Here is a 24,152-nt window from a genome sequence, read left to right on the forward strand (position 1 = left end):
TTTTGGCTCCAGACGAACTCGAGATTCGGACAAGTGCATTTCTCTAGATTCCATAGTGTCGACATCTGTATTTTATGTTATTTTCGTATATTATTTTTACTTATTATTTTTTTCTACAACTATATGCTGTCAATTGAATATAGTATCTACATATGGCTTTATTATAAATTTTTGTAATTTCTTAGTGTCTAAGGAAGGCTTTGCATAGCCGAAAACGTTCACACGTACTGCCGTATGTTACTTTGCTTCGATTTGAAATCAAAATAAAAGAAAAACACAAAGAACATCACGTTTATCTGCTGTTATCTTCGAAAAAATATTACTTGGGATGGGAACCCTATACACAGCAGCAACCGACTGTTTGCGAACAAATTTTTGTATGAAATTTATAAAATGGGGTCATTTATGGGTTGGTGCTATTATGTAAGCCCCACAAAGTGACTTCTGAACTGAACTGGTCCTTAAAAAAGTTGACTTTGGAAATTTTCTTCAAAATTTCAAAAATTGCTTCTAAAATTCTAAACCTTCTAGCGTCTTAAAAAAAAAAAATTACATTACTAAAATTATGCCAACATAAAGTAGACATATGGGGAATGTTAATTAATAAATATGTTATGAGGCATCACTATCTGTCTTAAAAGCAGAGAGATTCAAATTTAGAAAACGGAATTTTTTCACTTTTTTTTTTATAAAGAAAGGTAAAACATATAGACTCAAATTTACCATTAAAATGAAGTACAATGTGTCACAAGAAAATATCTCTGAAAGGCTTGGTTAAGTAAAAGCGTTCCAAAGTTATTACCGCATAAAGTGACATGTCAGATTTTCAAAATTAGGCCTGGTCAGGAAGGGGGTAAATGGCCCGGTCTGGAAATGGTTAAAGGGGTTCTCCGGGAATTAAGAAAATGAAAGTACTTAAATATTACTTCATTATAAATATATTTCCAAATACCTTACATTAGTTATAATGGCTCGTTTTGTCTGGGGAGCAATCATTAGGAGAAACAAAATGTCTGTGAACTAATGGGACAGCACAAAACCTGCCCTGAACACACAGTAGGATAAGTTACTTCACATTACTGAGGTAAAGAGCTGCCTCATCCTCCTCTACTACTTGTCAGGGATTATGATCCTGAATATAGATAAGATCTTTAGCTGAATCTCTGTAGGAATGGAGTTCATGAGCAATTGTACAGAGCACTTGTGTGCAGTCTCCATTACCACAGTCTGTCCTGTCTGTCCTCTCTGTACTTCATGTCTCCTCATGAACTCCATTCCCACAAAGATTCTGCTAAATATCATATTAAACTGTATTCAGGATCATAATCCCTGACAGGCAGAGCCGAGGATGAGGCAGCTCTTTACCTCAGTGTTGTGAAGTAACTTGTCCTGCTGTGTGATCAGGACAGGTTTTGTGTGTACTAATAGGACGGTTGTTTCTCCTAATCATTACTCCCCAGACAAAAAGAGCCATTATAACTAATGAAATGTATTTGGGAATATATTTATAATAAAGTGATATTTAAATTTTTTCATTTTCTTAATTCCCGGAGAACCCCTTTAAGGTTCTTCACAATTGCATTATAGGTTCCACTGTAGAGTCCATTGCATTTGCTGGGAAAAATGGAAAACAATGCAGCAATTTTTTACGTTCCTGTTAATTTACCTTATCCTGCATTTATGATGTTTTTAATGTGGATTTATTAAATCTTAGTTTTTTTTTAAAGATACAAGTCCTCAGTACCAATTTTTGGATGTGCAGTTGCCTGTGGCAAATGTGGTTTCTGCATTTACAGGTAATAATGCTTTGGAGTATTGTGCAGCTTAACTATCATAGTTTCAAGTCCACCCTGGGCCCCAAAATCGTCAATTCAATCAATAGAGTTTAATATATTATTTTTATCTCTGCCCCAAACAACTTTCATAAAAATAATACTTTTAGAAAACAAAGTAGTAAACAAAAAATATATAGCACTACCAGAATCACAACAATGCATATCTGTAGAACAAGGTAAACATATTATATAAAACCAGTATTGTTTTACGAAAGGGAGGTCTTGTCAAACCAATTTACAGAGCTTTTTGTGAAGTAGTTAGCGGGAACCTGGACAGGGGGCTGCCACCAGATTGTCTGACATTTAGTTATTGCACAAGTGAAGATGCCTTACAGAAGGGTCTTTTCAGCCATGAGTTGTGTGGCTCCCCACTCTAGGATGGTGGAAGGAAACAGTTTCTCACAGACATAACTTAAACAAGGGGGAATTACAGATCTCATGTAGGTCCACAAGCTGGAGACGTAAGGCTGAGTTCACACGGGCGTTGCGGGAAAATGTGCGGGTGCGTTGCGGGATCACACGCGATTTTTCCGCACGAGTGCAAAACATTGTAATGCGTTTTGCACTCGCGTGAGAAAAATCGCGCATGTTTGGTACCCAAACCCAAACTTCTTCACAGAAGTTCGGGCTTGGGAACGGGGTTGTGTAGATTGTATTATTTTCCCTTATAACATGGTTATAAGGGAAAATAATAGCATTCTGAATACAGAATGCATAGTAAAATAGCGCTGAAGGGGTTAAAAATAAATTAATAATTTAACTCACCTTAGTCCACTTGTTCGCGCAGCCCGGCATCTCCTTCTGTCTCCTTTGCTGAACAGGACCTGTGGTGACGTCACTCCGGTCATCACATGATCCATCACCATTGTGATGGATCATGTGATGGATCATGTGATGACCGGAGTGACGTCACCACAGGTCCTGTTCAGCAAAGGAGACAGAAGGAGATGCTGGGCTCCGCGAACAAGTGGACTAAGGTGAGTTAAATATATATATTTTTTTTTAACCCCTCCAGTGCTATTTTACTATGCATTCTGTATTCAGAATGCTATTATTTTCCCTTATAACCATGTTATAAGGGAAAATAATAATGATCGGGTCTCCATCCCGATAGTCTCCTAGCAACCGTGCGTGAAAATCGCACCGCATCCGCACTTGCTTGCGGATGCTTGCGATTTTCAAGCAACCCCATTCACTTCTATGGGGCCTGCGTTGCGTGAAAAACGCAGAATATAGAGCATGCTGCGATTTTCACGCAACGCACAAGTGATGCGTGAAAATCACCGCTCATGTGAACAGCCCCATAGAAATGAATGGGTCGGTATTCAGTGCGGGTGCAATGCGTTCAACTCATGCATTGCACCCGCGCGGAAAACTCACCCGTGTGAACTCAGCCTAACAGTCTTTTAACAGGCAACAGGATTAGTGATTACAGTCTTAGGCTCCATTCACACGTCCGCAAATGGGTCCGCATCCGTTCCGCAATTTTGCGGAACGGGTGCGGACCCATTAATTTTCTATGGGGACGGAATGGATGCGGACAGCACACAGTGTGCTGTCCGCATTTGCGGAGTGCGGCCCCGATCTTCAGGTCCGCAGCTCCACAAAAGATAGAACATGTCCTATTCTTGTCCGCAGCTTGCGGACAAGAATAGGCATTTCTATAGGGGCGCCGGGCGGGTGTGTTGCAGATCCACAATTTGCGGGTCCGCAACACACCACGGACGTGTGAATGGAGCCTTAGAAGAGGCAAGGAGAGTGGTTGTTTCAAAGTCTCTCAATGAAGATACATGTCTTCCGAGAGACATCAGGCAAATATAAAAGTCCCTTTAGGAGGCAACAACTCACTCTCCTACTGGCTTGCATGTTACCCAACTCCCTGGGCATTTCCACTCAGATTGGCAGGAATAAAAATGTTTTTTTCTGCAGTTATCAACACAGCTATCTTTCCACTTGGTGCGGTACAGCACAACCTGCACTGGTGTGTCTTCAGGTCACATCGTCTTTCACATTAAAGGGCTGTGCAAATGGGCCATTGTCATGACATAAGAGGAGTTAGTGACTACCCCATTCTTGCACAACCCCTTTAAAGGATGCATTCACACGACGTGTGCATCCTGCACTTTTCGGAGGCCCCATTGAAAAAACACCTACTCTGTGCCGCAAAACAGACAAGAATAGGACATATTCTATAATCAGCAGCTCAGCCGCACGGATGTGGACAGCGCACAGAGTAACCCATAGCCACAAGTTAATGGTAAAGGATAAATGCTCTTTTGGTAAGAGAGGCAAGGCCATTACAAGTCTGCTTCCTCAAAAGCCAGCAAGATATTGAATGAGATGTACATTTCTAATATGTAATGAAACAAAATGTGCCAGAATTCTGATGCAATGTTCTCTAAAAAGACTGGTGTTTTTGTGTTTTACACCACATTTATTAAGCATTTTAGACAACATTTTCAGTTTTGTCTGACAAGTGCTCATGACTTGCCATAAAATGGTTGTGGCTTTATTTTCTTGTATTTGAAAAAAGATGGCTTTTAGAGAAGAAAGTCATATTTTACCCATTTATAAAGCACAAGTGTGAATGCATTTTGAGTATGCGGTCCAGTTTGGGGTAAAAGTCTATGAAAATCGAAAAGAGTGGGAGAGAATTTAAAGAAGGGTGTAGAAGATCTCAGTTATGAAGACAGGTATTCTAAATTACCTTTTTACAGTCTTGGCAAAAGACAGAAGTAGTGCCCAGTATTCCAAGGTGCTCCCCACATAGCAGGCATTGTGACATTCCATTTCCCATTACATTTTTCCTCATATTTTCTAGTCTTTCCACAAGGCGTCTACAAGTGAAAGCATATAATGTTCAACTGTTCACTTAAGTGAATATCCTAAAAAGTATAAGGACTCATTCAGATGACCGTATGTGTTTTGCAGTCCGAAAAACACAGATACCGGCCATGTGCATTTCGTATTTTGCGTAACGCACATGGCCAACCCCATGATAGAAATGCCTATTCTTGTCCGCGAATGCAGACAATAATAGGACATGTTCTATCTTTTTTGCAGGGCCGTGGAACGCAAGCATGGATGCGGACAGCACACATCTTTTGCGGCCCCATTGAAATGAATGGATCGGCATTCGTTCCGCATAATTGTGGAACGGATGAAGACACATAAATATGGTCATGTAAATGAGCCCTAAGGCTCTTTTAACGCCTGTGGCGAGGTGTTCCGGACGGCAAGTATGGCAGACAATGCTGGGAATCAGCCGAACAAAAAAGTATTTGTTCAGCCAAATCCCGGTATATTTGTCGGGTAGCAACCGGATCTCCGCCAGACCCCATTATTGTCAATAGGGCCAGCAAGCATTCCGGTACCATCTGGTCATGCTGGATCCAAAGAGCTCGGGCGGGCAATTCTCTGCAAGAACAGCCTACTGGAACACCTGCTGGCAGTGTGACAGTAGCCTAGTAGTCTGCACGCAAATAAATATGCAATAGCGGTGCAACTTCATGAAGAAACAACTTATGAGTGAAGATTCACTTTGTAATCCTATATATAATATATATTCCTCCCAACGTCCCAGATCCAGCGGGACGCTCCCATATTTCAGCCTCAGTCCCACGATCCTGGGACAGCTACTGCATGTGCCAACTTCATCCAGAGAATGCTTATACAGTTGCACATACCAGAGATACCTGCTCCACCATTCCCTTGCTGCCAGTGGTTCAGCACAGGCAGGCGCAACAGAGTGATGTCATCTCACATGTCATCAAACCATCCGCCAGGCCACAGGCTGAACAGACGGAAGTTCAGTGCAGACCTGCTCTGCAATGTTTGTTATGGTAATGTAGGATAGGTAAGTATTCCAACTAAAGTGTTATCACTGTGTATGGGGGCGCCTATGAGGGACTTATACTGTGTGGGGACAGTTTTGGGAGCCCCATACTGTGTGGGTGAAACAAAGTGGAGGACACTTATAGGAAATTATACCATGTGGGGAACATAAATGGGGAATCACTCTGTGTGGGGGGCACTTATAAGAACTTTCCATTGGGGCATTCTATTGTGTGGGGGCACTTTGGGCATCATACTGTCTGAGAGAAACTAAGGGTACTTTCTTACAGTTTTAGCACGCTAAGGAGATATTCCTACTATGTGTGGGGCACTATTACTGTGTGGGAGCACAAAGACGACTGGCCGGGATTGAGAGTGTATAGCTGAGCGGGTTTAGAGGCAATGATTACTCCAAAAATATTTACAATGATACCCTATGCCACTGATTTGGTCCCACCCTTACCTTTTGAAAAATTGGAAAGAATGTTAGTATAGGATAGTATCTAATCTGTATCTGTCAGCATGCCTCTCCTCATGTCAGTTGCTCATAAATGATAAGCAGGCCAGTACCTACAGTAGATGATGACCTGTTATTAGGGACAATCGAACCCGAACTGCAAAGTTTGTGTTCGTACCAAACTTTGCGAGTTTGGGTACGCGGACCCGAACCCGGACCTTTTCACTGAAGTCCGGGTTCGGGCGATTTTGAATTACCTTATTATTTTCCACTATAACACGGTTATATCGGAAAATAACAGGATACTTAAGACAGAGAGCAAAAGTGACACAATTAGAGACATTCCATTTTTTATTCCATCATAATAGAAGTCTATGGGAGCATAATGGATCAGTTATGCTCCTAAAGACTTTTATTATGACAGAATGAAATGGAATGCCTCTAAAGGTGTCCCTTTTGCAATCCGTCTTAAGTATCATGTTATTTAATGATATAACCATGTTATAATGGAAAATAATAAAATGAAGTTCGGGTCCCCATTGACTTCGTTGGGGTTCGAGTTTCGGCCGAGCTTGAACTTTGACCTGAAGTTTGGCCAAACGAGGTGGACCCGAACTTCCACGGGTTCGCTCATCCCTACCTGTCATGTATTATACTCAGTGATTGCTCCTTGGCTGCTTTTTAGATCAGTTCCCTTGCAGGAGATAGGTGATCTGTGACTGAAGTCTATCTTCAGTGTCTAGTTTGAGGTAGTCTGAGACACACTCCCTGTCTCGTCATTGGTGATATAGGGTGTTCTGCATACTGAATCAACGATGAGGCACGGGCGGGTGTTCGGGTCAGTATACCTCAGACTAGGCACAGTACATAAACTGTAATTACAGATCTCCCCTAAAAGCACTGAGCTAAAAAGCCGCCAAGGAGTACCAAATCAGTAATACATTTCTATAAAATGTTCATATTATACAGAAAACATGATTACTGTTATTCACATACACAAAATACAATTCTTAAAATAAAATCAGGATACATTTTACTTGTGTAATAGTGCAATTGTATACAACAATTTTTATTCTTGATAAGTTGACCCTGCCTCATTGTCTCTTAGAGTCACTGAGCCAATTTCATTTCAGAGAGGCTTTCAGCTGTATGTTTCTGCCTCTGTGGTTCACCTGAGGAAACCATAGGTCTCTCATGTAAACTGTTGTATACTTGTTAAAGGTACAAGAGCACCAAAGAAACTCCCAGGCAATTTTTCAGATGGAATTCATTTTTCTACCAGAAGATGGCAGAAAAGAAGCACTGCTGGAAATGAAAAAATGTATATATGTGCATGCTGCTATACGTGTTTGTCTAGTTAACTTTAACCTAGTTAACGCCATAGCAGAATAAAATGGAAGAAAATACATATAGAAAATCACAAGTAACGAAAATATGAAGCATGTTGCAAGTACTATATATTTCAGGATACAATGCCCCATAAGGATGATGACTGCTCTATTACAAGTGGCGCATGAAGCAGCAACTCTTCATTCACACACCTGAATTTATTTATGCTATAATTGCATAAAGAGTGAAAAAAAAAAACTAATGCCAGGTCTTATATTTTTACTGTCATAATCTGGGTATGTTTTCATATAACTGATGATGCCCAGACATACCCAATTCTCTGTTGTTCCAGTGTATCTACTTTTTCAGCTCTTCTAATCACTTGGACAATTGACTCTATCTCATTTTGTTCAAGAGACTGATTTTTCCTCTGTTTGTCTGTTTGGAAAGTATGGACAGACCAGCCTGTATGTAGCCTGAAAATAGAGATAAAGCTTATTAAAAGAAATTACATTGATGAAATTGTAAAGCTAAAATGTATATCAGAGAGTAACTGCACAAATATTCCATTACAAAGAAATGCTGTATTGGGCTACCTGGAGTCAAAAGGTTTAAAAAATATATATATAAAAGTATTACAGATGTGTGAACGTGTGCTAAAACAACAACTCATAGATCCCGTTTCTCTGGACATTTGTATATCGTTTTAGTTTTAAGATCTAAATTGGCAAATTAAATCTCAAAATTGGCGAGACTAATCACCAGTCTCCAGTAGTTATAAGGTAGCGCCCCTGTCTGTTTTCTACTAATGACCTTTGTTCTAGTGGACAACAAAATGACTGACAATTTCACTCTGCTGGTGTTCATCATGTGTAGCACAGCAGTCAATGACAGCACTGTTAGGCTCCTTTCAGACGGGCGTTGCGGGAAAATGTGCGGGTGCGTTGCGGGAACAAGCGCGATTTTTCCGCGCGAGTGCAAAACATTGTAATGTTTTCTCGCGTGAGAAAAATTGCGCGTGTTTGGTACCCAAACCCGAACTTCTTCACAGAAGTTCGGGCTTGGGATCGGTCATCACATGATCCATCACCATGGTAAAAGATGATGTGATGGACCATGTGATGACCGGAGTGACGTCACCACAGGTCCTGTTCCTGCAATGAATGCTCACCACAGATCCTGTTCAGCAAAGGAGACAGACGAGATGCCGGGCTGCGCGATCAAGTGGACTAAGGTGAGTTAATTTTTATTTTATTTTATTTTTTTAATCCTCCAGCGATGTTTTACTATGCATTCTATATTCAGAATGCTATTATTTTCCCTTATAACCATGTTATAAGGGAAAATAATAATGATCGGGTCTCCATCCCGATCGTCTCCTAGCAACCGTGCGTGAAAATCGCACCGCATCCGCACTTGCTTGCGATTTTCACGCAACCCCATTCATTTCTATGGGGCCTGCGTTACGTGAAAAAACGCACAAAGAGGAGCATGCTGCGATTTTCACGCAACGCACAAGTGATGCGTGAAAATCACTGCTCATGTGAACAGCCCCATAGAAATGAATGGGTCGGGATTCAGTGCGGGTGCAATGCGTTCAACTCACGCATCGCATCCGCGCGGAATACTCGCCCGTGTGAAAGGGGCCTTAGAGTTCAGCTTCTAGTGGAAATTATAACCCTCTGTTTACCTGCATTTATGATGCCTAGACCATAGTTATTTATTACCATATGTTACTCTTGTTTTATTAGGCGCGTTCTATGGCATCTTTTCATAATGCCATCCACACAATAAAGCCAGGAGGAGAATCAGATGTGTGGCTTCCTTGCTTTTGTATTTCAACCACAGATGTTACTGTAATGAGATGCAGTACATTTATATTTGTGGATACACTGAGCGTACAAAATGAGGAAAAAAAGAAGAACAGCCATCGCCTTGTTTATTCCCTAGTCCTGGACTGCATCTATTCAGCTGGGATACCAACAGAGAGCGATTGAGCCGACGGTTATCAAGCCGTATCTTCATCATTTTTACATCCCCTGATGAATCTGACAGTACCGCCTGTCAGAGGAAACGCGTCGGGAGAAACTATATAAAAATACCTGACTATGCTGCCACTTGGAGACTACTTGTAGGGTGAGAATAACAGGGCCAGCCACCGATAAGTGGGGTCGCTCCCTAGGGGGTGATTCTCCCGCACATAGGCGGGAGACCTCTCCGCTTTTAGGCAGGGTAAAACTAGTCCACTAGGGATACTCTCCTATATATCTGATCCATCACAAAGAGAATCAGTAACTAAAATATTATTGGACCACCTTTTCAGCAGACCAAGCTACTACTGCGGATCCAACAGGACCACCTATCTGCCTGGATACCAAAAAGTACCGCGAATTTCTCATGCAACAAACCGTGAGTGGTGACTATAATAATTGGTCTGACTGTATTCTCATCCTTACTCAGTGCATTGTACTGTTTATTTGTGCATGGTTTGACATATGCCAGATTTTTTCACATGCAGTCATCTATAACTAAAAATGTGGACCTATTTTTTAAATAATCTGATAAAAGTTAAGTTTTAGTAGGATAACTAACCAGTGAAATATGTTAAAGATAATACAAACGTATCCGTTCAAAAAGGATGCAGGTGGTTGTATTATTTGAACGGATCCGTCCATGACGGATCTGCACAAAACGAGAGTGTGAAAGTAGCCTTAATACAAGGCGCTTACTAATGCACTGCGATTGTCCATATTGTCTCCTTTGTTGGCTTGATTCATTTTTCCATCGCATTATATACTGCTCATTATACAACAGGGGTCATGGCCACGTCCTGATCGGGGCTGGAGCTGCTACGCATGCATGCTTGCACACTATAGGAAAAAGTGCTGGTCTCTCATAGCTCACATAGGCCGGTGCTTTTTCCTATAGTGTGCAACCGCCGTCACCACTGCTGGATTGCAGTGTGATTATAACCCCCTCGATACGAGCAGTGTAGAATGTGATGGAGAAATTAATCAATCTAGCGAAGGAAGCAATATGGACAATCACAATACATTAGTAAATGGCTTGTTATAACTTTCTTTACATAATAAATGGCATTTTCTGAAGTGCCACAACCCACTTAATCCAACAATGCTGTATATTTGATCTGACAAAGGTTGAACTTGATGAATATGTCTTTTCAGCCTGTGTAACTGTAGTATCTGACCTATGGACTAGATATACAGTAGCAGTACGAACAAGTAGGTAAATAAACTCTTATATTATATCTACTGTATTAAAAGGGAAGATAGTAATCACACTTGAGATTTTTTTCTTTCTTGTCAAAACATGTAAATGGTGATCAATAAGCACGTATTATAGTAAGAAATTGTACGTTTTATTATTACTTTGATTATTGCAATCATTTTCTAAAATAAGAACTTTAAAACTATGTCCCAAGGTATCAGCTGTTGCTCTGCTTTCATATAGTATATAGCAATTGTTTTGATTTAAAAAAAAAAAAAAAAGGATTTGGCAGAGAAAGAACAAATATCAGAAATGAAAGATGGTAAATACTGACAGAAAAGCTAACAGCAAGAAAAATATTTCACAGATGTGCCTCACATAATAAAATCCCTCTCTTCTCACCATTCAGTTTGGTTATTTACCAACTCAAGTAAAGTAAAAATTAATCAAATAAACTAGAACAAGAAAAGGGATTCAGTGGGATCAGATGAATAGCTCTCACTTTACTAGAACAATTCCCTTGGTCAATCTGAACCCATTTTCTTTATGTTGCATATGGTACCTCTATAACACTACCATCAGAAGAGCCAGACCTGACAAATACATCATTACACTAACCACATTACTTTGCAGAACGAGAACAAGTAAATTCATACAAAGGCAGGTCCAATAATTATGTATCTGCTTTAAGCAGGGCAGGGGCGTAGATAGGAGGGGGCAAGAGGGGCACATGCCCGGAGGCAGAGAGTTTAGAGAGCACCCGGGCAGTTGACTTACATAGTGAAGCAGGCAGCTTAGCAATCCCCCACAGGCCACATATCACATTGCAGGGCTGTGTGGGAGGAGCGTGCAGGCCTGGGAATCAGCCCAGTAGCACGATGTGTGGGTGACCGCATCATGCTGCTGCTGGGGAGCATCGGATGGGAAAACAGGCGAGTATTCAGCTTTTTTTTTTTACTTTATTAATGGAGCTGGATGGGACACTCCTGAAAAGGGCAGAATGTGGGCATTACTACTGTGAGGGGGCACAATGTGGCTATTACTACAGTGAGTAGGCAGCATGTGGATATTACTGCTGTAAGGGAGGCACAATGTGGATATTACTGCTGTGAGGAGGCACAATGTGGGCATTACTACTGTGAGGAGGCACAATGTGGGCATTACTACTGTGAGGGCACAATGTGGGCATTACTACTGCGAGAGGCACAATGTGGACATAAGTACTGTAATGGGTGCACAATGAGGACAAGATTACTGTGAGGGGGTACAATGTGGGTGTTTCTACTGTGAGGGTGCACAGTGTGGACATAACTAGTGTGAGGGGGCACACTGTGGACATAACTACTGTGAGGGAGAACACTGTGGACATATGTCCACAGTGTGCCCCCTCACAGTAGTTATGTCCACAGTGTTCTCCCTCACAGTAGTTATGCCCACAGTGTGGCCCCTCACACTAGTTATGTCCACACTGTGCCCCCTCACAGTAGAAATGCCCACATTGTACCCCGTCACAGTAATTTTGTCCTCATTGTGCGCCCATTACAGTACTTATGTCCACATTGTGCCTCTCGCAGTAGTAATGCACACATTGTGCCCTCACAGTACTAATGCCCACATTGTGCCCCCTCACAGAAGTAATGCCCACATTGTTCCCACTCACAGTAGTTAACTACTGTGAGTGGGAACAATGTGGGCATTACATCTGTGAGGGGGCACAATGTGGGTGTTACTATTGTGAGGGGGCACGATTTGGATATTACTACTGTGAGGGGCCACAACGTGGGTATTACTGTGAGAGGGCACAATTTGGGCATTACTACTGAGAGGGGACACAACGTGGATATTACTACTGTTAAAGGGCACAATTTGGATATTACTACTGTGAAGGGGCACAATGAGAACATTACTGTGAGGGGGTACAATGTGGGCATTACTACTGTGAGTGGGGACAATATGGATATTACTACTGTGAGGGGGCCCAATGTGGATATTATTACTGTGATGGGGCACAATGTGGGCATTAGTACTTTGAGGAAGCACAATGTAAGCATTACTACTGTGAGGGGGCACACTGGATATTACTACTGCGAGGAGGCACAATGTGAATATTACTGCTGTGAGGGGGCACAATGTGGGCATTACTGCTGTCAGGGTGCACAACGTGGATATTACTACTGTGAGGGGGCACAATGGAGCTATTACTGCTGTGAGGGGGCACAATGTGGACATTACTGCTGTGAGGGGGCACAATGTGGACATTACTGCTGTGAGGGGGCAAAATGTGGACATTACTGCTGTGAGGGGGCACAATGTGGACCTTACTGCTGTGAGGGGGGACAATGTGGGCATTGCTACTATCAGGGGGCACAACGTGGATATTATTACTGTGAGAGGGCACGATTTGTATATTACTACTGTGAGGGTGCACAATGAGGACATTACTACTGTGAGGAAGCACAATAAGGACATAAGTACTGTGAGGGAGCACAATGTGGGCATTACTACTGTGAGGGGGACAACATGGATATTACTACTGTGAGGGGGCCCAATGTGGATATTATTACTGTGATGGGGCACAATGTGAGCATTAGTACTTTGAGGAAGCACAATGTAAGCGTTACTACTGTGAGGGGGAGTAATGTGGGCATAACTACTGTGTGGAAGCACTAAGGGGAAGGCAAAACACCTGATTACCCTGTTATACATTGAGAGGGCTAGGTCTTAAATGGCCAGCACAGTGTTCCCTGCTGGGGATATATGAGGGACAGATACACATAGCGTGTATGTGATTATTCTTTTTGCTCTATCACCACTGCGACCTAGTTCCGGTCCCAGCGGACATCACGCCAACGAAACCCTGAAGGCCGTAGGACCAGTTTGTTGTTTCACTGGTACCGCCACATACCCTATGATAGATTTTATCAGGTGTACATATTGGGGGTCATTTACAAAGACTGTCTTTTTATGCTGATCTTTGTCAGAACTTTAGCTTAATTTATGAATTAGGTGCACCTCAGCAGTCCATGCGCCTGGACTAAAAAAAACTTGGGCCCCTAGTTTTTACCCCTCTTTTATGCCTGTTTTCAGGCACAAAAGATAGTAAATGTGTCAGGGCCGGAGTCTCGACTCCACTCCTAGGTAGTTTTTAAAAAGGGGGCTTTCGAATATTTTTATGCCTAAAAAGGCCTAAAAAATATGTGTAAGGATATTCTTAAAAGTTAAGTTTTAATAACTCTAGGGGGACTGGGTGGGATTGGGCGAGTATAATTATAATTAGAGGCATGGCTTAATATAATAAAATTTGCTGCAGAGTGGCACACTGCTGATATTATCTCTCATTCTCTTTTGCTAAAGTTGGTAAATATGTGGGGGAGGGGGGGGGTGTTCAAACTGAATCCTTGCCCCGGGTGCAGGAAAGCCTAGCTACACCTCTGAGCAGGGGTAGGCAACGTTAGTGAGGTGGAAATCTACTGCAATAAGACAGAGGGCTCCCAAGATCTACCATCATTAAAAGGAATTTGTATAACACAGTAGAAAAGTTACCCACTCAAGATAGTACAATCTGTAGATCTGCAAGGTTCTTTCAGAAATAGACCAAAACTTTGCTGAATATTTAGGCCTTCTTACAGAATTAGAAGTTGCACATTTGTTGCAACCAAGTACTGTAGACCACAAGTGAATTGAGCATATACCGTGGATTTGCACATTTCTCTGATCTTAGAACTATAAAGGGTGAAATCAATGCTGGAAACTTTCTGCTGTATCTAAACAAAGAAAGCCTTTGATGCACAGCCTTTATGGAGGACATGCAAACATAAAAGATTAATAAAGTCTTATCAGGCAAGACAGTGTCTTAGATGAACAATGACATGCCTGAAAAGTATTGCACAGTTTGTGAAACTGCTCGTTAATAATATTTTACTTCAGTGACAAAAATTTAATAAAATGCGTATTTAGACTGGCAGTCAAAAGACCCACTGATGCCAACATTGAGCTTATACTACAAGTGGTAACGCTATTGAAAAAGTGTTTTGGTATATATAGTTATATGTATTTATCTGCTTTCTATTCGCACGTGAGTAATACATTTTCATGGAGAAGTTATAGTAACATCACTTGAATTAGACAAGCTTAGTAAACTTACTTGGCTCTGAGGGCTAGCTGTCTATCATTGGGGCACACCCATTGGTCTCTTCCATTGCCAAAAATGGTATCTGTCATGTTGATCTGTTATAAGAAATGAAACAATTTTCCTTAAAAAATAGATTAGATCGTACAGGCAACATATGTCATTGGCCATTAAGTTAGGTTAGGGTTCCATGTTGACCTTTTATTGCAAGATGGTCACAATAAAACTGAGGGCTACCACAATTGTCATGCAACAACAATGTTTCCCTGAAGAGGAAAAACTTGTGTGACAGCTGCAGGAATTCCAACATTGTACAAAGTCATTTGCAGCTTTGACCCCTGCAAGGAAACAGTAAAGTTGTATTTGTCATGTCAACCCAATTTTACCGCAAGCATAAGTTACCATTAAACTTTACCATTGCCTTTAGTCCAAACCACACATTTCAATGAAAAATAATACACATTATTATTGTCAATACTTGGCATAATTATTCTACAAAATTAAAATTACAAATGAAAGTACTTAAACTGAGATAAGTAATTTGGTTCTAAAATTCTTAAATTCGACCCAAATCTTAAAAAAAAAATTGATTTTAGCAAATTCAAATTTTTTTGTAATTCAAAAGCGAGCAAGAGTAAAAGTGCGAGAGAGAGTGAGAGCAATTGAGTGTATACATTTTAGGTTGACCTTCATTAAAAGCATTATAGAAGAAATCAAACAGTAATACTACACAGTAGGCAGTAGAAGTAATATCAAATTAACCATGTCTTTTCATTAGAAATATACCAAATTACTTTTTATACCAGCGAATTCACTAGCAATGGGCACCCGGGGCAAATAGCACAGACTTCTAGCACAGGGCCATGGATCCCTGGGCATATGCCACTTATACCTGTAATCTATGGTAAAGCCCATGACACTCTGATCTGCCTACAGGATGCCAGGACCACACACAATACATCAGCATCCTAACATCACTACGTTACACCACCTGCTGTAACTTCACAGACAAGAAGAGGCTTCAGTCCCTTCATTTATTATGGGATTGGGTTAGGCGAGTAGGAGTTTTATTTTATTCTTGCAAACAAAGGGAACACAAAGGTGAACTTTTTTTTAATTGCGTGTGGGTCCCACATTATTCTTTTGGGTCACACAGTGGCAGATATAGGGCACACATAGGGCATTTTACTGTGGTGGACACAAAAGGAGTTATCATTGGGTTAGGCAGAAAGAGGGTATTAGAACTGTCAAGGTGGTATTATTACTTTGAAGTCACACCATAGAGTATTATAACTATGAAGAACCACATTAGAAAAAATAACTGCTGTGTGGGGAGCACAGAGGGTTCACCATCACTTTGTGGAGTATTAAGAGGAGTGTAATATTAGGTATTAAATCATCTCCACCTTACACCAACAGATTGTTAATCTCTTGATTACTAAAGACTACTAATTAAAAAAGGTATAACTAGTGATGAGTAAATTTCTTGAAATTCAATTTGTATTTGATTTGGCCAAATTCGATTCGGGTCTCAATAAATTCAAATCTAAATGCAAATACTCCAATTGCCCTGAAAACTTGTGGATGACAATCTGAGGTCTCCTAGGACTGTATGCAACTCATTTAAAGGGGTTATCCCATCTTAGACAATGGGGGCATATCGCTAGGACCTACACCTACAAGGAGAACGGAGCGGAGAAAGTTGAGCCGAGCGCTGGCTCGGCTTTTTCCATCTGCCCCATAGAAATGAATGGGAGCGGTGGCCGCGCATGCGCAGTGTGCCCTCTTGAACTTTCTCGGCTCCGTTCTCCTTGTAGTGGGACCCGCACCTATCAGATAATGGGGGCATATCCTAGCGATAAGACTCCATTGTCTAAGATTGGATAAGCCCTTTAAATGAGTTGTATACAGTCCTAGGAGACCTCAGATTGTCATCCACAACTTTTCAGGGCAATTGGAGTATTTGCATTTAGGTTTGAATTTATTGAGACCCGAATCGAATTCACTTCAAAGGGAGAGGCGGGAAGCTGCGCCTGATGGTGGATGCACCCCGGGGAACCTGCACCTGTCAGACAATGAGGGCATATCCTAGCGATATGCCCCCATTGTCTAAGATGGGATAACCCCTTTAAGCTCTTCAATGTCAAACTAACATTAATCATGTTAAGTGATGGAAAGTGACAGAAACATACGGCCACATCAGCTCCCCCTTAACATCCATTAAGTCAGACAGTGGGCTCATCCTGACCAGCTATCTATCAACTGACAGGATTCAGCATCATCATATACTCCCCACTGCCTAGATACAGGAGCTAAGTATCATTTCTCTATATCTCTGGTATCCTTTGTTTGTCCTACAAATTAGGGCTTGTCTATCACCCCCCGATGATCTGCCAGGAGCAGGTGAAACGCATCAGGGTTTTCAGGACTACCTCTTAATCAATGAATCAAAAATTATATTCTTGTGAGCAGCGTTGTACATTAGTGAAGAGAATAAGGGTACACATGGGGACTTGCCGATGAGGTGTAACTTCATGTGGAGACGGCTATGTGCATGAAATTACATATCTGGGAAAAATCACTATCCATGTCCCATATAGTGTTGCACCGGGTATCGAATTATCGATACCCAATCGATACTTTTGTACCGGTATCTATTCGATACTGGGATTTGCCATTTACCGAGCAGCGTAGTATCAGAGAACATGGAGCGCGCTGCTCTCAGATTTATAAAAATTTATTACAAGCCCCTTCACGTGTGAAAACACAACATACACACCCCTCACACCCCAATAAAATAAAAATGGCCTGTCCATCCCAAAGAGTATACCCAGCTGAAGAGGCATACGTAATGCTTGCCTCTGATACTGAGTCTGCCAGTGAGGGAGAAGAGGATGTGACTTTCCTCTACTCCTCTACACCATCATCATCATTATCCGCTGATGAGGGACCCTCTAGAAGGCGCCCCAGGTAGCAGCCTCCCAGAGTAAACCCTAATGGAACCCACCTCCTGACAATTTAATGGTGGCCCACACTAATTTATACGCCCAACAATTCACCCTTTAGATCCTCTGCCTGCTCCTGCTTCTCCTCTCCTGTCACCTGTGTAGAAAAACCACCCATTTTGCTACACATTGCTTGTGCTCCAATGTCCTCCTCCTCCAGTTCAGCCCCCACAGGGCTCATGTGGCCGTGAGATCTAGGCGCCATGTCTCCAATCCCCTGACCAACCAGATTTACCAGCATCTTTTCCAGGACATGAAGCAGTGGAATTACATTGTTGATCCCGTAGTCCTGGTGACTGACAAATAACGTGGCCTCCCCAAAGGGCTTCAGCAAACGGCAGATGTCACGCATGAGCTGCCACTGGCTGACATTGAAGTTACATGGAAGTACTCCTGTCCGCTTGGATCATCAAGAAATAGTTTATGGCATTTCTCTGTTCATACAGTCGGTCCAACATATGGAGGGTGGAATTCCAACGGGTGGAAACGTCGCATATCAGCCTATGTTGGGGGATGCCGTTCTGCCACTGCAGCTCAAGGGTGTGCTTTGCAGGGTACGAGTGGCTGAAGTGCATGCAAAGTTTCCTGGCCATTTTTAGGATGTCTTGCAGATGGGTGGAAGACTTCAGGAACCGCTTGACAACCAGATTGAACATGTGTGCCATGCAGGGCACATGGCTCAGCCCTCCTTGACGCAGCGCCGACACCATGTTCTTCCTGTTGTCGGTCAACATGGTTCAGATTTTGAGTTTTCGCAGAGAAGGCCAGGATTTGATTTCTTGATGAAGGACACAGAGCAGTTCCTCCCCTGTGTGACTCTGTTCGCCCAGGCAAATGACGTGTAGAATGGCAGAATCCAAGATGGCTGAGGCTATTTATAGGGCTGTTACATCACAGGGCTGCTGACTGGCTGCATGCATGGCATTATGGGTGAACCCGCCTTCCCAGAGTTCCTTGCTCCATGTCCTCACACGTGCAGCAGCCATTTTCAGGAAAAAATGCAATTCGTTACCACGAATCGCGAGGAAGCTTGGCTTTGATGCGAATCTAATTTTTCCTGAAATTCGTATCGAATTCCACTTCGTCAGCTTCGATTCGCTCATCTCTATTAGCAAATCTTCCTAGCATGGTTAAGTTGACATGAGAATTTAAATGTCAAGTCTATTTGGAGATACAAGTGCTTTCCATTTTATCTTCACTTCCTGGAAACATGTTCATTGAAGAGCTCTTTGCTGCTGCTGCTGTCGTCAAGGTGCTTAGGCTTACGTATGACATCCTGCACAATGTTTTATGCTGTATAAAGATACATTTTACTGATAATTGAGGGTACTGCAATTACAAAATCTAATAAAGTAGGAATACCCTAAATATAAAACCAAGTAGATTTTAATTTGACGATTCAGACCTAAAACATTTATATATAGACTGAATCATAACATGGCTTGAATAAAAATCACAAATCTGGCTGCTTTTGTGTCTCATATAGTGTAGCAGTGCATAATCATTGGCATTAAAAATGTTCATGTCTCAATACAAAGTTTAGATAAAGTTTAGATAAAGGCCTCTCCTTATCACAATTTCAACTCATGCTAGCTGGCAAGTTCTCTGCTCCTTGTTTATTTCTGACTGTTCTGAAAGTTACAGGATCATTACTTAGGGCATCAGTTAAACTGCAACAAAGGTATAATTCACTAAGCCGGAACCTGCTGAAATCAGGAGATTTCTACTAAAGCATTTAATCCTTTTCTGTAGAGTCTACAGCTGCACAATTTAGTAGTTTACTTTGGCTTATTTTAGAACGTGCACAATTCTTTTACATTTATTTTGAGTCTAGATAGCTCTTGACTTGAATAGGACAAATAGTTGTTTCATACTAAACCCATCAGGTTGCTGCTCTGACTGGTCAATGTAGAGCCCTTATCTCTGAACTCTTGACAGCTCATAAACACATTTAAGCCATATTTGTATCAATTTGATAAGAACATCATATAATGTCATATAATGACAGCAGAGTAGGCTGCTACCAGGCACTTTTGGTATTGGATTATCTCCACCATACCCAATTGTTCTTTCCCCCAACATCATCTGTTGAGGGAGTGTTGGCACATAATATAATTGGCTGCGTTTCATATGCAAAATCTGTCTTTGATGATTTAATATATGTATAGCTATGTCAACACAAAAGATTCCAAAAATGACACCCAATGGGCACCCACAAGGCTACTTTGCAATTAACAAGACATGGTAACATTTTAATTATTTATCCTACAACCATTATCTAAAACATTGCTACAGTATTCACAAAGTTGCAGCTCAAGCTAAAAACTACTCACCTAGCTCTTTAATCCTGACACAGACTTTCGTCACTTACATTAAGGAAGTGATAATGTGCAAACACACTTTACACACTCTGTACATGACCCACTGTTTGGATTCACCTGGGTGTTTATGTGGAATTGAAAGGAAGTTGAAAGCACCAATAAATATAAAAGGAATCCTGCACAAAAACCAGTTTTTCCAGTACAATAGGGAACTAGACAAGTACATGCTTGTCAAGGGTCACCATTAAAGTGAATTTTAGATTTATTATATACAATTAATTTTTTTTTTACAACAAAGGAATACAGAATACATACAGCACAGTATGTGAATAGGAAGCTACTATAAATGCTTGGTCTTACAAAAATGTTTGTCAAATCAAAAGTCTAGTTTATTTGCCTCAGTACGTTGTACTGTATGTATAGCAATCATCTGATGCTCTAGTCATAGATCACAACTCTGCCATAATGGAGCCAAGCCAAAATAAAGTCAAACTGCAAGCAATGAGGAAAATAAATAGCATGTCACCTATAGAGACTGACACAAATTTCACTGCACAAAGTTTGCTGCTTCTGTTTTTATGGTGAAAATTTGCATTAACTCTAGATTGTTATGAAGTGTGATCAGATGAATTGCAATAGTCACAAAGCGAGGCATTACTTGCCATGAAAGTGAACTTAAACCGTACGCTACCAGCAGAGTACATGTATGGTGCTGGAGCAATGGGCAAACATGGCGTCCACTGGCGCATGCAACGGGCGTCATGGCCAGCGGGTCTCCGCTGTTCGAAACAGCAGAGACCCACGGCTAATGACAGCCACCGCTCGCAGTGATTAAAGCCTTTAGATGCCGAAATCAAGTGAGATTACGGCATCTAAAGGCTGCAGCCAATGAGGATGCCAGTAATTGAATTCAATGCCCTGGGTCTCTCTGAAGAGACCCAGGATATTAAAGCTGCAATTCTTATTTTGGCCAGCAGGTGGCAGGCCAACATAAGAAATGAGCTATTCTGTACAAATAATGGGTCTAAAAGACCCATTATTGTTCAGATTTATTTTTTTTTATGGATTTTGTAGGCTCAGTAAAAAAAATTAAAAAAAGTTTAAATCACCCCCCTTTCCGTAGAATAAAAAAAATGTATATATAAAAATCATGTGTATCACTGTGTCCGAAAATGTCCATACTATTAAAATCTAAAATAATTTTTCCAACACGGCAATGGTGTAACGGAAAAAAAGGGTCAAAATGGCTAATTTGCCCTTTTGTCATTGCTTTTCTTACCCTAAAAAAACTAATAAATGTGATCAAAAAGTCACATACACTCCAAATCATATCAATAATAACTACAGATTGTCCTGCCAAAAATTAGCCCCCACACAGCTCAGTAGATATAACTATAAAAAAGTTATGGGTGGCAGAATATGGTGATGTAAAAAAATAAAATAAAAGTTTACATTTATTGTTACACTATTTAGACATAAAAAACCTATACATATGTGGTATCATTATAATCATACTGACCCAGAGAATGAAGGGAACAGGTCAGTTTTGCCGCAAAAGGAACGCTGTGGGAACAAAACCCATAAAACAGTGCGCTTTTTTTTCCAATTCCACCCCAAGTTATGGCTCAAAGAAGATTGGGAAGAAAAATGAAAATGCAAAAATGAAAAAAAACTCCGGTATCCTAAGGGTTAATCACACAAAAAAAAATTTTCATTTCTGCCTTGCCACAAAATGACCTGCTAACATAACTTCAGTGATCTTCTCATTAAGTCAGGAGAAAGTGTAAGAGTCCATTCACACGTCCGTAAGTGTTTTGCGGATACACAAATTGCGGATCCGCAAAACACGGCCACCGGCAATGTGCATTCCGCAATTTGCAAGCCGCACATCACCGACACCATAATAGAAAATGCCTAATCTTGTCCGTAATTGCGGACAAGAATGGGACATGTTCTATTTCTTTGCAGAAACAGAAGCACGGATCCGCAAATGCGGATACAGACAGCACAATCCGGCCCCTCTGAAAATAAATGGGTCTGCGCCTGTTCTGCAAAATTGCGTAACGGATGTGGACCCATTTTGCGGACGTATGAATAGACCCTTAATGAGGACATGACAGATTACATTACTCTGTCATGCTGACCGAATTAGAAGAGCAGACTGGTTGATGGTGATTGAAATCATTGTCTTCTTCTGTTAAGCATGGTTACCTTCATGGAAACGTGCAGCCATCATTGCTTTGCATCAAAGAGGCTTTACAGGCAAGGACATTGCTGCTTATTAGATTGCACCTAAATTAACCATTTATTGGATCATCAAGAACTTTAAAGAGAAAGTTTCAATTGCTGTGAAGAAGGCTTCACGGCGCTCAAGAAAGGCCTGTCTCCTAAAGAGGATTAAGCTATGGGATCATGTCACCACCAGTACAGAGCTTGTTCAGGAATGGCAGCAGGCAAGTGCGAGTGCATCTGCACATACAGTGAGACAAATTATTTTGCAGGATCTCCTGATAAGAAGGGAAACAAAGAAGCCACTTCTCTCAAAGAAAAACCATCAAGGTCAGACTGCATTTGCTCGCATCGGTGTTTTGATTAATCTTTTCTACCCTGGAGTTTTTTTTACTTTTCCTTTCCGTTTTGCGCTCTCCAGAGCCATAACTTTTTTTTATTTTTCCACTCACATAGACGTATGAGGGCTTGATTTTTGCGGGACAAATTGTACTTTCCAACGCCACCATTTAATATTGCGTAGAATGTAGTGGGAACAAAATTCCAAAGGTGGTGGAATTGGGAATTGTCATTTTCTGAACCCTATACATTTTGTAGTTATGTGCGTGGAGCTGTATGTTTTGTGGGAGAAGTAACCAAAAAAAACTGCAAATTACCCATTTTGACCCTTTTTTCATTTCGCCTTATATGATTAATAAATTTTATTTTTTTACATTTTTTATCCTCATTTTAGGGAAATGTGGGTGAATTTTTTTTTTTTTTTTACTTTTTATAGTTCCCATAGGGAACTATAACGATCAATCATTAGATTGCTATTGTCATAGATTCCAATGCACTAGCATTGGAGTCTATGATGATTTTACTAGTTTCCTATGGAGCCCTGCTACATGCACCCGGTTGCTCTGGTGCCCGCTCACATGTCAGGAAAGGGTTAAGCTCTTGTATGCCGCAGTCAACTATGACCGCGGCATGTGCAGGGTTTGCAGAAGAAGGTAACTCCCTCTTCAATTCCATCAGGTCACCGTACTGTGGTGACATGGGCTCGAAAGGCTGGTATGGCTGCCCGATACCTTCCACAGGTATCGGAGCCCGCCAACTACGGAAGCCTGTGAGACCCAGCCCCTGGCTGGTTCACATAGGCACTCTGTCAGTGTAAAATCTGAAAGGCAATGCATTATAATGTATTGTAATGCATTGTAGAGGGGATCAGACCCCCAAATATTTAAAGAGGACCTTTCACCAGAATAAAGTATCTAAACTAACTATACAGACGTGTAGAGCGGCGCCCAGGGATCCCCCTGCACTTACTGTTATTCCCGGGCGCCGCTCCGTTCTCCGGTTATAGCCTCCGATATGTTCATAGTTAGGCTCCACCCAGGGGAACCTGCCGGCGTCTCTTTCTCCTATGCTGTAGCGCTGGCCAATCGCAGCGCTCAGCTGGCCAATCGCAGCCAGGCTATGAGCTGAGCGCTACGATTGGCCAGCGCTACAGCATAGGAGAAGGAGACCGCGGCAGGTTCCCCTGGCTGGAGCCTAACTATGAACATACCGGAGGCTATATCCGGAGAACGGAGCGGCGCCCGGGGATAACAGTAAGTGCAGGGGGATCCCTGGGCGCCGCTCTACACGTCTGTATAGTTAGTTTAGATACTTTATTCTGGTGAAAGGTCTTCTTTAAGTCCCACATTGAGACAAAAATTAAAAGTAAAACAAAAAAAAGTATTTAAAAATAAAACAATTAAAAGTTTCAAGTAAAAAAAAAACGCTATTTCCCCTCATCAAGCC

At 41.5% G+C, this 24,152-nt stretch overlaps 1 protein-coding gene across 3 annotated transcripts in view; it reads right to left on the reverse strand.

Moving 5' to 3' along the window:
• RPH3AL (rabphilin 3A like (without C2 domains)) overlaps positions 1 to 24,152 on the reverse strand; it is a 403,454-nt gene that overhangs the window by 233,047 nt on the left and 146,255 nt on the right. For 2 of the 3 annotated variants that reach the window (XM_040424764.1, XM_040424763.1), the window contains exons 2-4: positions 14,828 to 14,910; positions 7,788 to 7,931; positions 4,543 to 4,672 (exon numbers count right to left, since the gene is read on the reverse strand). In XM_040424764.1, the coding sequence (XP_040280698.1) occupies positions 4,543 to 4,672; positions 7,788 to 7,931; positions 14,828 to 14,904 (351 nt within the window). In that variant the 5' untranslated portion in view covers positions 14,905 to 14,910. Of the gene's footprint in view, positions 1 to 4,542; positions 4,673 to 7,787; positions 7,932 to 14,827; positions 14,913 to 24,152 lie in introns of all 3 variants that reach the window. The other variant, XM_040424765.1, reaches the window with a different exon arrangement.

The sequence above is a fragment of the Bufo bufo genome, chromosome 3 (assembly GCF_905171765.1).
Source record: "Bufo bufo chromosome 3, aBufBuf1.1, whole genome shotgun sequence".
Classification (NCBI taxonomy): Eukaryota; Metazoa; Chordata; class Amphibia; order Anura; family Bufonidae; genus Bufo; species Bufo bufo.